This window comes from Lepisma saccharinum, chromosome 25 (assembly GCF_977018435.1).
Source record: "Lepisma saccharinum chromosome 25, izLepSacc3.1, whole genome shotgun sequence".
Taxonomy (NCBI): Eukaryota; Metazoa; Arthropoda; class Insecta; order Zygentoma; family Lepismatidae; genus Lepisma; species Lepisma saccharinum.
In genome coordinates this window covers 36,220,399-36,236,817 of record NC_139253.1, presented here as the reverse complement: position 1 = coordinate 36,236,817, position 16,419 = coordinate 36,220,399, and the positions used below count along the sequence as shown (strand labels likewise).

The 16,419-nt window shown below is 38.0% G+C and overlaps 1 protein-coding gene across 4 annotated transcripts in view; it reads right to left on the bottom strand.

Moving 5' to 3' along the window:
* LOC145978892 (tectonin beta-propeller repeat-containing protein 2) overlaps positions 1 to 16,419 on the bottom strand; it is a 116,252-nt gene that overhangs the window by 79,647 nt on the left and 20,186 nt on the right. For all 4 annotated transcript variants that reach the window (XM_083111829.1, XM_083111832.1, XM_083111831.1 and 1 more), the window contains exons 6-7: positions 10,693 to 10,828; positions 6,384 to 6,693 (exon numbers count right to left, since the gene is read on the bottom strand). In XM_083111829.1, the coding sequence (XP_082967955.1) occupies positions 6,384 to 6,693; positions 10,693 to 10,828 (446 nt within the window). The remainder of the gene's footprint in view (positions 1 to 6,383; positions 6,694 to 10,692; positions 10,829 to 16,419) is intronic.

The following is a 16,419-nucleotide window of genomic DNA, read 5'->3' as shown; positions in this document are numbered from 1 at the left end:
AGAAAAGTTTGATACCCAGTGGAGGCACATAGTGGTTTGGATCCTACTTTAAACTGTAGGACCAGTCCCGATTAGCCTATCTGTGCATAAAGTGGACCTAAGGGGAAGAGTGACAATTTCACACCAGTTGTGCATTTATTTCAAAATCGTCCGAATGGGCAATGCTACTGAAGAAAAACGCTAGTGTTGAAGAGAGTATGAATTTCTCCACATGTTGCAAGTGAAAGCATTTTTTAAAGTTTATTATTAAGCTAGATACACTGTTTGAAAAATATGATGAATAAGAATTTTCAGAAACCTATGTATTCCTTATGGGGAATCAACTTCAACTTCAAGTTATGGCTAATCAAATGGAAGTTTCAACTTTTCTGCCTGTCAATTACTACTTCAGTCTGTCCTTTTTCAGTTGATATCTTTTTCTATGCCAACGGAAGTTTGATATTCCCAAGAGAACAAGTCAAATAATACTTCCATAAGCTCAATGCATTTCTCCTTGCCTTCTACGGCCATCCTGACAGTGTTGCCAAACCTGATGAGCATAAAAGAGCTAAATTTCACCATAAATGGAGTAGATTTACGAAATTGTATAAAGTGCCTCCTAGGGTAATTTTAGGTGTCAAATGAGTGGGGGTGGGAGGGGGGGTGCTGCTATTACCCGTTAGTTTAAAGTGATGGCAATTTATTCTTAGTTTTTCACCGTCTATATCCGGTGGCATAACCCATGTCAATATTCCACCAATGGTTGTATGAAATAAAAAATAAAGTATTCCCGGATAACAATATTACGTCCCCTTCACATCAGCCAAGGTAAAAAAAAAAGTAGCTGGGGAGTTAAGAGGGGGTGGGGCAATGAAGCAAATATAACAATATCACGTGCAAAATGTATACTTATTGTAAAAATTGGTCTATGTAAGCCAGAGCCAGTGATGGCACCATAATGGAGCAGGGAGACATGCGCTCCAGTTTACAGCAACAAAATGAGTGCACGAAAGAGCAAGACCTGGCTCAAAAAGTGCTAAGTTGGCAACAGTGCTCTAGCTGCCGCAGAGAGGATGGCCACGTGGAAATTCTTCCCTCACGCCCTTAAAAACAAACTCAAAACTAAAAGATTCACTGTTTAAAATCATCATCAAAGAATAAAAGAACCACTTCGAAACATTGTTTTTTTTTTCATCTCAGCACACTAACCGAGTGAAACTTGAGTATTACTGATAACAAGTGAGCTTTGTGTACTCATTGCAAGAATTAGTAATGTTACTGATGAACCAATATGTCTCTATTATTGACACCAATTAATCTGTCTCATCCCCATGATAAAATTCAGACTGCTTAAATTATTGACAAATTAACCAATGAACTTGTACCCTAATATGCCATTATTCACCTATTCCAATGGAGTCTACTCAATCATACTTAGCATCTGTGTGTACTAGTAAGCTACATAGGCAAGGTCATATATTAACGAAATTTTTAAAAATGTCACTGCTTGAAAAAGGCATGCTGTTTTCAACATTAAATAGTTACCAAAAGGTAATATTGGTTCCAACAAGCATCCGAAACACTTGAATATGGCGTTAAAACCAAATATGTGCCACAAAACACTAATCAGTAAGTGTAAGAATCACTGTTATGTTTCAATCCATTAAGCAATGTTGTTGTTCTATAAAGTAGATCTATGATAAAAATATTAAAATATGGCCATTTCTCTCAGCTTCTTAAATTAATGAACAAAAAAAAAAATGCTGATAGGGCCTCCTAGATGGTGCAGTGGCAGCGTCATCGCCTTGTAATCAAGGCATCCTGGGTTCAATACCCGGTGGAGGCACAAGTGGTTCGGATCCCACTTTAAACTGTAGGTCTAGTCCCGATTAGCCTTACTGTGCATAAAGTGGACTTAAATCAACAAATCACTCACTCACTCACCCAAATGCTGATAAACAAAAGAATGGAAGACACTGATGAAAATTGAGTATCAAGATTTGTGACTTGCACAGAAGGTAAAAGTGTTAACTATTTGACTATGCAAATGCATTTCTCACTTATAGCTTCTTTAAGTTTCAGCAAAGTAATTCAATATTCATGTTCATCGATTTGATAGTCTATTCATGAGAGCTTTAATTGTCATGTTCTACTAAACACACTTTGTACTGTTGATGGCAGTCACGGGTATAGCATATGCATGAATGAAAAAATAACATTTGAGAAAAAAATGGTGAAAGTTATACAACAATATGTAGCAGTATATGTATCTTGAAAAGTATGAAATTAATACTTTTCAAGAGGAAACATTTTGTACCAAATCATTCCTGTGAAAATCAATTTTAACACATATCAGCACACACAGCCTCTACATGAACATGTTGCTAGAGGGGTGCGATTGTGATAGGCTATAAAAAGCAAATAATACTGAACCTACATAATTTGCATATTTAAAAAAAAGTTGAAGTACATATTAAATTAATCTATAAGCTGATTGCAGGTTAGTATATTCAAAGAGATGTTACAAAATGAACCTAATGACATGCAGTTATAAACCAAGCACAAATTTCATTCCTTGATATATATACAGGGTGGTGCAAAATTCCGTTTACAACGCTTGGGAGGTGATTCGACAAGTAAAAACAAGGAAAAAATGCCATGTGAAAAAATGTCGAAATCGGCACCGTTTGCGAGTGACAGGCGTGCGAAAATCACCTCACACCATGTGTAAAGCACAATAACACAAGAAGGAAGAAAGATATCAATGTCGGAATAAAATAATATAAACAAAATCGTACCTGACGAATACAATGGTGCAGCAATTGAGGCCCAGTGTAAATTGCGCAAGGGGACTCTCAAAGAAAGTGATGGAAAATATAGGAAATTTCTACTATTTTCTACATAATGTTGAGATCGGAATGTAGGCAGTAAAAAATGACGACGTATGTCCACATGTCCCACTACTGCTGGGACACCGTCCCACACGTGGGAAATAGGAAAATAACATCAAATCTCCTGTTGTACACGGTTCACATTGCGGTACGAAGAAAAAAAGAAACCAATTTGTCGCATGTCCCACTACTGCTTGGACACCATCCCAAATGGAAAAAAATACGGGAAAATCATAAAAAAAAACTTTTTCAGTTCATTAATGGTTGGTTGATTTGGTGTTTGAAGTCCACTTTATGCACAGTAAGGCTAATCGGGACTAGACCTACAGTTTAAAGTGGGACCCGAACCACTATGAGCCTCCACCGGGTATCGAACCCGGGACCCCTTGATTGCAAGGCGACGACGCTACCGCTGCGCCATCGGGAGGCCCTTTCAATCCCTTAATGATGACACACTACTTTACAGTACGAAAAACAAAAGTTGAACAATGGCCACATGTCGTCAGGCTGTACATACTACAAGAGAGCTCACCAAAGAAAGTGGGTAATCCTCGAAGTAATGAAGACGGAGAATGGCGAGAAAACGCACACAATGGCATGTAACGTTTCCAGGCACGGCACATCTTGAAGGAATTCCACTGAGAAGCGCACAAGCTCCGTACATGCAGATCGATGGTATGAAGTACAGCGATCTCCAGCATCTTCACTCGCACCTTTCACTAAAGGACACTATGGGGTGCTGATAGGGGCTCACAAACACCGGTATAGACAGAGACTTGGTTGAAAATGTCCGCCATTGACTTCAAGACAAAGATGTCATCGGCGAAGCACTGATTGTCTGGTACGCGCAAATACCTCTGGCACGCCAACAATTGTCCCAGCAGCGGCACTAACACGAGCAACGAGATCCTCAGCACTTTCCACAGGGGTTTCATACACGAGCCTTTTCATTTCTTCCCACACAAAGAAATCCAGTGGTGTGAGGTCGGGGGAACGAGGTTGCCACGGTAAAGGTTCTCCCCTGCAAATCCAACGATCGCCGAAAATATCGTTGAGTAAGGCCCTGGCTCCCCGGTCGAATTGTGCGGGGACGCCGTCGTGTTGAAACCAGATACGTTGTCTACCGGCCAGTGGCACGTTTTCCAAAAGTTCAGGTAATACGTCATGTAGAAACACCCAATAATTCCCACCACACAAAGTAGAGGGCAAATGTACGGCCCTATCAAGTGGTCACCTACTACGCCACACCACACATTCACTGCGAACCTATGTTGATGATGGCGCACAATGATTTCATGCGGATTGTCCACATCCCAGACGTGGCTGTTGTGGCTATTGAACATGACGTCCCTGGTGAACATTGCCTCATCGGTCCACAAAACTCTTGTTGGGAAATCTAGAATGGCAAGAGTTTGTTGCACGTACCATTGGCAGAAATTCATGCGTAGGGGAAACCCGTGGGCAGTATGTGCTGCACCTTATGCAATTGGTATGGGTGCAATCCCTCCTCCTGAAGAAAGCGGAACACATTGCTATGATGGATTTATTGCGTACGAGCAATGGCACGTGTGCTGGTGTCAGGAGGGTCTCGTATCGCGTCCAACAGGTCCTCTTCAAATTGTACAGTGCGCACAGTGCGGGGTCTTCCACAATCCCACCTACGGGGTAGTAGAGATCCAGTTTTACGCAGTCGAGCATCAAGTCTTTGAAAGAGTGCATGTGCTGGTAACCGCCTATTGGGAAAACGTTCGTGATGCGAACACCGTGCTTCACGGCTGTTTCGGTTTGCCTCTCCATAAACGAGATGCATATCAGCAAGCTCGTGGGTAGAGTACTCCAACATTGTCCTGTTCGAGAACTGCCCAGCAACGGGGGCACTTTCCCTCCGAGTGACGGATCACAACTACCGCGATTAGCACCCACGTAATGTCACACAGGTGTCCACGCAGTTGTTGCAAACCGAGAAATGACACGGGAATACGGACTTTACGTACAATACTCCTTGGCGCAATTCAACCACACACACACGCGCCAGACTAAACTCCACGCTGCAACACGTAGAACAGACAGGAAGAACAACGGTCGACTACACTCTCTACGTAGTATCAACCAACGCTAATACGTAACAGGTGACCTACACTTCCAGCGCCTCTAGTGGTTGGGCTTTCTGTATCAATTAGCTGAAATCAATCTCAGCGTAATCTGACGGCATAGGGCCATTTTCGGTGAATTTCCTATTTCCCGAGTGTGGGACGGTGTCCCAGCAGTAGTGGGACATGTGGACATACGTCGTCATTTTTTACTGCCTACATTCCGATCTCAACATTATGTAGAAAATAGTAGAAATTTCCTATATTTTCCATCAGGGGATTCCCCACTTTCTTTGAGAGTCCCCTTGCGCAATTTACACTGGGCCTCAATTGCAGCACCATTGTATTCGTCAGGTACGATTTTGTTTGTATTATTTTATTCCGACATTGATATCTTTCTTCCTTCTTGTGTTATTGTGCTTTACACATGGTGTGAGGCGATTTTCGCACGCCTGTCACTCGCAAACGGTGCCGATTTCGACATTTTTTCACATGACATTTTTTCCTTTTTTTACTTGTCGAATCACCTCCCAAGCATTGTAAACGGAATTTTGCACCACCCTGTATACAGCGGAATCCTGATTTTGCAATTTCCCACTTTACACATTTTTATGTACTGTAAGTATATTTATGAATTATTAGCCACAGTTCCCTTAAAAATGTATAATCAAGGTTCTATTGTGCATTATATATGTATATATTAGGTTCAGGTTCCTCTTCTACCAAAATAATACCCTAGGTATTAAGAATGCTGCAGGGATAGGATTTCACTAGTGTGTCAAATAGTTCATATGGACGACACTTAATAGTGTAAGGAATTGAGAGCTTCTTTGCTTGAACACACAAAATGAGCGGTATACACTTGAAGCCCAGTAGTACACGTATAACCGTAATTTGTCTGTGGTAATGGGCCCTCAAATATGGATCGTGAAATGAAAGATTCAGTGAAATGGAAACTTAGTGAACACAGTCATCATCTCCATGTAAAAATGTAGTTTAGTCTATCTTGCCAATACACAGTGATATATGAAAATGAAATAGATGGTTGTCGACTTGAAACTACCAACGTGGATATTTTCACTATTGTCACATTAAAATTATATTCCATTGTATATACTCAAGCATAGCACACTGGAGGGTGGGAGACTTGAACGAGTACAAGTGAAAGTGGTCCATTCAGGACTCTACTAGGTATACTACTGATGGCAGTAGACAATGAAAATTATTTGAAGTTACTAATACTTTCCTCATTTGAAAACAATAACAGCAATACACATGCAATAGAAACCAACCCAAGTAGAAATACTACTGATAATTTTATAGTGCCTCATGCATGTACTGAACGATTTCATGCTGACAGATCAAGTGCAGAATAGTTTTAGTGCTAATTACTTGAAGCCAAAGAAGTTAAAAGTAGAAATACCCTTATGAGTTTCCTGTGGCTGTTCCTCTGGAGCATACGCTATTCTAATAAGACTTCGATCTCCTTCTAAAATGAAGATTTCATCCTTACACACAGCAACACAAAGAATCTTCCTCAAACCATCTATGGTTGCAACCACACTGATATCAGTTGGATTCAGTATATACAATATATCACTGCTGTACGTCACTAAAAGATTTTCCTTGAAAAAGTTCAATGGTCCAAACTGAGGATCACACCTTGTGCCTTTAACATGTGATGGTGCTGGGTTGATCAGTTGAATACGATGGTGTGGTATTGCTAATGCATCCTGAAAGAAATAAAAAAAAATTGTAACAAGTGACAAGCTAGACATGACAAGCAATATTTGTAGGGTTACCAAACACCCATTTTTTCCCAGATATCTTACATTTTGTGTATCACATTCAAGAGAAATCTGAGGAAAACAACATGTAGTACAAGTCAATGGACTGCACTTCTAAACTCAATAAATTTATTTTAATTCAGACATTGAAAAAACAAGTGTGTTGTGTTAGAACAAAGACTGAAGCTATTAATCAATGAAGTTTTGGGGACACATTCTGTTGATATCACTGTTCAGTGCCTGAGCGGAATTTATTGTTTTGGGATTTATATTAATTGTAGTAATCATGGATTCTACAAGGCGTTTAAAATTCATATTCAATATTTTGATTGTAAAGCAGGGAGTTTACAGAAGAAAGTTATTGAACTAAAAATCACCCAACATGAAACTTCTGGAAACATTTCAAGTTATGTTAAGGACATAATGATTGATTGGGTTTATTTTATTTCACTTTTCTGCCACTTTTGGTTAATTGAGAAGACGAGGATGAGTGATGATATGTTGAAATTGATAAAGGGACATTCACAAGAACACCCATGCCCAGGTTGGAATTCAAGCACAGGACCCCTGGTATTGTAGCACGATGTGCTAACCACTCTGCCCAGGAGGTTGGCTTAAAAACACTTTGTTTCATATTACTTCAAGTAATGTTAATTGCTGAAGATCTGTTTGCCATTCCAGGTATTAATGCAAATGAGAGTTTTTAATTAACATCTGCAATATGGACTGATGATTGAAATGTATCTCTCATAGTCTGTAAACCGTTTTGTACTGGTTCAGTATAATTTCAAAGAGTTTGACTGTTCAGTTTCATACGTATATTTTGGCTAAACCTGAAATTTGAGAAAAATTGTATTCTCAGAGAAGTACTACTGAAAATACATGTAGTAGGAAGCGTATCATATAATATTGATTACAAGTTTGTGAATTTTGTATTTAAGAAATCTGCTGAAAATGTGTTCATTTGACTTTATATGCCAACATGTTCAAGTAATGTGTATTATTTATTGCAAATAATTTTGTGTCCTATATTTTGGGACAGCATGTCCTACTTTTCCCTTATAGTGATTCTGGTAACCCTAAACATTTCTCACTTGGAAACGAACCTACAGAAAAAATGCAGTTCTTCGTACCAAAGTGACATGCCAAGCTGAGTCTTCATTGTCATCAGGTAAATTATCCACAAAACAATTGGCAACTTTTTTCTGCTTCCACTTCTGGTTATTTTATGCTGCTTGCCTACCTCTTTCGTTACAAAATGATCAGTTCCATTATTACTTTATGTAATGTGAATTACATTTGCACATGTTGTAGCTTATGCATTGCAAAAATACAGTGGAACCTCGATTTTTATGTTTTCCAGGGGACCAACAAAACTTAAAATGTGGGAAAATGTAAAATCAAGGAAAGTTCTGCAACTTTTTTTCTGTTGGGACCATCAAGATTGAATGTATAATGCAGGAAAATGTAAAATCGGGGTTCCAATGTATATGTTCAGATTTTCAAATCACCTAAGAAGTGAAATTCATTAAAGTAAAAACTGTTCTTCTACCATTTTCAACATCACAACAAGGTACTAGTTAAATGATCATTTTATGTAAGGGGTGAATTACTTATAATCAAGGAACGGATTTATATGTAAATACATATTTATGTATGAAGCTGAAATCAGTTATATTTTGTATTATCTTTGCGCATCATGGCATGTAGACTCAAAATATTCTGTTTTTATTTTCCTTAGTTGTATATATTAGGTTTTGGCTCATATTTTAGTTATATTTACATATTATTTCCACATTTCAGAACATTTCTCAACATATACTCCATAGTCGCACAATAACTACCGTGTCCCCTGTGTGGCCGAAAGAATTTGGTGAATTTCTTGCGATTAACTGACAAAGCCCGAAGCGACATTAAACAAACGAAAGTTTACGACCTTTACTATACCCTCCAATTGCATTAATTACAAGTTTTCTGTCATCCGAACAATGTTTCTTTTTTTTTACATCCCAAATGTTTGTTTTGCTATAGTAAAACACTTGAAATTCCTGTTTGTTTACAATTGTTGTCAACAATAGAGAATGAGGGCTCAAGCATCAGATCATGTTTGTTACAAACTTTATTTTGGCAATGTTGGAAGAGTGTCCCAAGTCGAGCAGCCCAGTGCTCTCCTAGTTGCATGCCCGACAGAAGCACCAGAAGCAACGATTCTGTACGAAACTTACGGGATTTGCTTCTGGTTTCTATTCAAGACAGTCACGGTAATAGTTACAAAGTCGAGACTATATTTTATGTAGCTCATGTCTTACTATATTATTAAAAAGGTAATTTTTTACAATTTTAAGTTCATATTAGCACATTTTTACTATATATAAATTCGTTCCCTGCTCATAATCAATTTTCACAAATGCAGCACACAAATTAAAAAATCACAAACAACTAGACAAGCCAGGGGCGATCCCTCCATGTAGGAAGTGAGGAACTTCCTACAGTTAATTTACACTTATTTCGAGTCCTCTAGTTTTTAGGAGTTTAATGCACGTTATAAAAGTATGAGCGCAATGTACGTACTATTGCCTAGGTTAGCTACTGTTAAGAGTTGACTGCTGTCGCTCGCTCCAGCTGCTGCCCAAAGACAATGAACACACACACGCTTTGCTGCCGCATGCTGAGGAACAGATGGGTGAGGAGTGGAAAGGGCAGTGCAAGGGAGAGGGGAGGTTGCGAAGATTGGCGAGGGCCGAGGAACCAGCAAGAGATTCCTCAATCAGCGATGCCAACCCCAGCAAAATGGTACTAAACCAAGCACAGTTTGATCCTCGTTGGCACTTAGCTCCCTGTTTAGGCATAATGGTAAAATCTAGCATAATCTGCAAACGCCAGTCCCTGGGAGAAACTGAATTCAAAGGAATAAGTTTTCAGGAAATAAAAATAAAATTATGTCCAAATCGTATTTCTACTTCACCAGCAGACATGTTTCAAACAAAAGGGAGTATGCCTACGCTACACAGTGACAAGCTTTTTTACAGCCATGCTATGGCCCATCATCTATATTTTCTTCATCCTGCCCAATTTTGTTCATCAGGAGATTTTATGGTAGGAAATCGGTAGAAAGTTGAGGGTAAGCTATTTTAACCTTTTTAAGTTTTATGTTGAACCTATTTTGTTTGCTGCCTTATTGTAAACAATTTTGTGGGAAAATTTACACTATTACATAACTGTTAATAATAAGTAACACAAGTTCAAAACTCTAGAAAAGTAGATGCAGAATTACAGTTATCCGAATAAAACAAATAATTAATAATAAAGACCTGCATAATTTCAGAGTTTAAGCAGTGCTATTCATTATCCTCAATCCACGCAACGACAGGGAGGGAGAAGAAAATCGAAATTCTTTCAAAATCTCAAATATTGTCAATGTTACTTCCGTCGGTTTTTATAGGTTTACATGTAAATTTTTCATAGTTCAAACTGAGGAGCAAGGGTCCCTTGCCATACCTTGAGCATGGGCCTGCAGCTAACATTCTAAATGCAATGGATAGTACAAGCAATACATGTGAATGTAATTGAACGCATTTTTCAAACCTTCCTCGGTTTACCATACATTCTTCCTACACCCCAAAAAAGCCATGAGTCACCACTGACCCACAGTCACACCACACAACAGAAACAGTGACCTGTGAAACTTGTACATGGAATAGGCATGTGACAAATTGGAGACACCATGGGCATACTAAAATACAAAATTCCTTGAATGACTTGAGTTGCCTGTAGAAGGTTGCAAAAACATCTCAAATTTCTATCTGAATTATACCATGCTGACCTCAAAAGCACTGCAGTGTTAAAGTATCTGACAGATATAACAGTGACAAGCATTTCATTCTTACATTGCAAATATTTAAGAAAGTGCAAAAATGCACTAAGAATGTTCCTAGAAGCACTAACCTTAAAAATCAATGTCTTCTGAACCAAACCAGTTTGATCAGCTACCCAAATTCTCAGACCAGGCCTACTCGAATAAATAATCTGCTCCTGAGGTTTGACTGTGCCTGGGCAAAATGCAGCTCCCAACTTTCCCAAGCTGTAAATAGAAATAAGAGATACTGTATTTACACATGTACAGACAGTGGCCCTTTTTTGACAGGTTATCTTGCAATTTTGCTTGGAGACATCTCAACATTTAGGTCCCTATTGGCAAGTTATGATGAAGGAAATAACACTCAGTATGTGTACTAGTACACAAATGAAGGCTTTACATGCACTGGTCAAGCTTAAAAAGTATGTAGTGTTAACTAAGAAATTGTTTTAAAATTAAGTATGACATTTAGTTATTTTGAATATAAGCTGAACCCCATTTTCATCCATACACAGTTTAAACCCACTTTATGCTCAGATAGGGTAATCAGGACTGGGTCTACATTTTAAAGAGGGATCCAAACAACTGTACAATGTACCTCCACCAGGGATCAAACCCAGAAGCCCTTGATTACAAGATGCCAGTGTTACCATTATAACAATTGATCCTACCAAGTCTCTTGCTTTAATCTTTTGAGTCCCAAGGCCATTTTCACATGTTCCCTTGGTCCCGAGCCGATTTTGAACAAAATGCAGAGTTTCAATTAAATGAGTGTAGATCGGAAGCTAATTGCCCTAGAGAGATGAGTGATATACCGTTGTACCCGGGATGAAGCAGAGATTCAGACTATATGAAATTTATGCAAATTCGGCATATATGTGGTGGGGGGAGGGGGCTAACTCTCAAAATTCCAAAATTTCGGAAAAAAATGGGGTCCCCCTCCCCCCCAAGAAAAAAGTACATGACAGTGTCGACATGCACATGGAAATGATCGCTGACATGTAAGGAACACAAAAATATTTGCTTTATTATCATATTACCAATATAACGTGAGTTGTACCCCCAAAAGAAATGGTTGGCACACCACTGATTCAAGCTTCAGAATGCAGCGGTACCTTGAAATGACTTTAGCTCAGAGACTATTTGCCCTGGAGATATGAATAATATACCGTTGTACGCAGAATGAATCACAAATTCAGAAGATATATAATTTATGCACATTCGGCGTACATATGGAGGGGGAAAGGGGGGAAATCCCCTGCCCGAAAAAAAAAAGTATATGAAAAGTTCAAAATGCACATAGAAATTATCGCTAGCATGTAAGAAACAGAAAAATATTTGCATCATTGTCATATGACCAATGTAATGCGAGTTGTACCCCAGAAACAAAAGGCTTGTACGCCACTGTCTAAAGTTTCGGAATTGAGCAAAATGCAGAGTTACATTGAAATGACTATAGCTCAGAAACTAAATGCCCTAGAGATATGAAAGATATACCGTTGTACGCAGAATGAATCACAGATTCAGACGATATATAATTTATGCACATTCGGCATATATATGGAGGGGAAAAGGGGGGAAATGCCCTGAAAAATACTTTTTTTTTAAAAAATGGGGTTTCTCCCCAAAAAAGGATATGAAAAGTTCAAAAGCACACTTTTCACACCACAAGAAAAACACGTAGATGACAAAAAAGTCCTTGGAAGTCTGTCACTTCACTCAAAAAGTATCCTCGCACTTGGGCACAAAACGATACACACCTACGCACAACTTTCACAGACGAAAAGCCAGAATGCAGTTAAAAATGAGGACAAATTCTACAATCAATCAGAGGGCCTTGCGATGGGCAATCCACTATCAGCTCCTTTAGCCAACATAGTCATGCACCTGGCTGAAAAAGAGATACTCCACACTCCAGAACTACAATACATTCGATATGGATGACACAATAGTCGTATACAAAAAGACAGAAAAACTCAACCTTCTAGTGAACAAGCTAAATAGCATCCACCCTAGGCTCAACTTCACCGTAGAACAAGAAAAGCATGGTAAAATCAACTTCCTGGACATCACCATCAGCCGTGCACTTACCAAATTCACAACCACTGTCTACAGAAAACCGGATGCAGGCAACCAGTACATACATGCTCTCTCTAGCCATCCCCCCAAGCAAAAAGCCAATGAGTGGCTGAACTTTTATCGAAGAGCCTTCTCCTACTGTTGCAGAGAAGAGGATCTACGAGAGGAGATAGCCACCAACACTGAAATAGCCCTGAAACATGGCTACACTTCACCGCAACTTTCCACTTGGTGCAGTAAGGTGGAATCACAGGTCAGACACCCTAACCAACCACAATCAACCCATCCGCAAGCAACCCAGCCACAATCAACCTCCAGCAGCCAATATAAAATGGTTTGCCTTCCCCTACTATCCCACCACTTCCAACCGCATATCCAAAGCCCTTCTCCTATATGGCATCAAAGTAGCGCACAAACCCAATTCCAAAATAGCTGATAAACTGAACAAACACAAACTGTACTTCCTCTCCCCCCTTGATAACCCAGGTGCATACGATGCAGAGTGTGAATGCAAGGCACATTACATCGGCAGGTCCATCAGATCTGTCAATGAAAGAATCCAACAGCACCTAGCAGATGCGAAAAAAGCCCAACACACTACTGGTCTTGCTAAACATAACAAATACAATAGCCATAAAATTCAAAAGGTTCAAACACTGCCCACACGCTCGTAGACACCAAAATCAAGGAAACGCATGCCATTATGCACTTCCCGCACGAACTAAACATCGATAGCGGGCAAGCGCACCACACTTGGATTCCCCTACTACAACAGTTATCGCCCAGAAATAGCAGACAACACAGACCCAGATGCACAGTTAACAACAGCACACAGCCAGAGAACTACAAACAAAAGACGCACGCCAAGCAATGGTACAGCAAGTTCCAATGAGGATGGTGGCAGTAGCCACTGGAATTAATCAAAAAAGAAAAAACAGCTTCGCGGATAAAAGTGAGTACTAATTTCTCCGTATTTACAAGATTAAAACTTTAAAAGGTACTGGAAAAATTACATTTTTTTAAATTGCACCAAAACCACTGGCATTAGTAAAAAATTAAACAGAACCTTTTCTCTAGTCCATTTAATGAGGATCAAGAGTAAAACAAAATATCTGCTTATGGCCTATTACATAGATATAGGTCAGGAACTAAGATCTTAGGTTGTGGCATAGCATCGGGAGGAGGGGCAGGAACATTTTGGGATTTTGCACTCCTAATAGTAGTCTAACAACTGACAAAAATTCAGTTTCTACAAAATTATTCCCAACATTTGATGTTTTTCTCGTTCATTTAATAGGTTAAAGCTTGCATTTCTTCCTAAGTTCCTACTCAGATTTCTTGTTACTTTCTATAACTCTGCTGATTATGAAGATGCAAATTAAAAGTGTGTAAAATGTCACCATTGTGATACGTTGCAACAGAAGTGATTCCAATCACTATGCATTTTCTAAGAATGCTTAAGAAACGGTGAAGTGAGAAAGTCTTTCAACCTTCAACATAACACTTGAAAAATGATTTAATATTGTTGCACACACAATAAAAAACATAATTCATTCTGGCAAAACAGACCTGAATTCAGATAATTAAAAATTATACAAAATCTGGTCATATATGATAAATTTGCTTAAGAGTGAACAACTGAAAATATTATGGCTTTGACCTTAAATGAATTTTTGATTGACAGTCATAAAATGTAGAATTAATACATATACCTATTTTCACACGTATAATAATAATTGTTACAAACTTTTCACAGTATTTATGTCTTTAATTCCAAAATAAAAAAAAATAGATTCTTGTACATCATTTGCACTTACTCACTTATTCTTATAATATTTAGGTTTGCAAATCATCATTTTGTTTTTATGAACGGCGTGACTCCATAGAAGGAAAATTCACTTACATACTTGCAATTAAATTTTCGAAATAAGTAAGTTTTAGCCAATGAAAGCTGACAGTATGTTACAATTATCCAGTCAGTCACTGGAACACATACAAGCGAAACAAATCGTGCCTGAAATCAGCCAACACTAAAACTGAAGTCCGTATGTCGGAAGTTCTAAACCGACTCGGAACTACCACAAAGAAACACCGGACAGTTTACCACTGGCCGAGATGCCAATATGACAATATAAATAATACATTGTCATAACAACATTTCAAAAAGGTTAGGCTAAGTTCAAAGTTCTACATTTGTGCAATATTTATAAATTTAGTCATAACAGTTATTTTTGACTGGCAATATGAAAAACAAATATCTTCAATCATATGTGTTCTTTCAGACAAGAAAGATATGATACATTCAAAATTATAATTAAATTTATTGAAATTGTGTACATTTGCATTGGCATCAAGGTTTATATACAAAGGTCAACTCTTTAAAATTGTTCAATGTATAATATGATGTCATACTTGGTATTTTATATCAACATTCAAAAAATGGTAATTGTAATCATTAGATAAGTATATTGTAATATACATAGTAAAATAGCTGTAACAGAGCAAATATGTACATTTACAACACAAACATTCAAGCTGTTAAGCACTTATGGACAAAAATATAAAACAAAAACAATTGAAGATTGCACATACTAAAAGATTTGGCTTGAACTAGTTGCTCTGATACTAGTTGTCTGTGACTTTGTATGGATCTCAAGATGGATTGGACATAAATAAAAATGTGACTTTTGGTGAAGGTTTGATATCATTAAAAATCTGGATATTTTGAGAGATTATACTTGATAAGTTAATCTTTAATAGTTTGTTTAAACTATATGGAGACATTTTGTTGATAACAGAAGCTTGGAAATGCTTTTATAATGGAATAATCTGTAAAACGAAAAAGAAAAGATTTGGAACTGGTGTAAAGTGCCTAGTTTAATAATTGGGAGCAGGAAATTATTATCTGCTGGCATCTGCATTAACTAGCTAGTAAATGAATATTGCATTATCTAAAATGAAATGTTATGAGAAATAAGACTAAGTGAGTGTAATATTTTCTGCATTTTTGATGTGAACAAGCCAAATGTGAAGTTTTGAAAATTGAAGGAAGCCATCTTGTGGACCTGATTGAGGAATCTGACATGTTGAGTGTGCTCAGATGTAAAACGGACGCATGCCCAAATATTTAGAGAAGGACTTGCTCTGCCTCGCAAGGAGACAGTAAAGAAGTGTTTTCTTCATATAAATGTTCTTTCAAATAATTGCATAATTTGATGCTATTGTAATTTTTGTTGTTTCTAGTTTTTCTTTCATTTTTATCAATATAATAATTATAAATTTATCAGTATATGTAAATTTAAATTTCCTTTCCAATATAGCACCATAGCTGCTACCTATTGTGCTGATACTGAGTTTGAATTATACTGACTTACATGGTTAAACCAACAATTGAAGGATGCATGAAATTCGAATCCTTTCATTGCAGTTGAAATTAAAAGACTAAAAAAGAAAACCCACGGCTCACTTTCATGTTTGCTAACGTAAAATGTGCAAAACTGCCCAGGCTCACTGCCACTGTTAGTTAACTGAATCAACCTTATACTTAAAAGTTTGTCTGCTTGACTAACCTTGTATTAAGGTGAACAGTATGCCCCCTCCCCTCCCTTCAAACCGATTCTACAGGCATAAGAGGCGGTGTTTCATTTCAACTCAATTGCTGCGTTCAACCACATGTAGGAAGAAAAACTAATGACCATAATTAATAATAATCAATAGCAAGTCAATCAAACGAAACG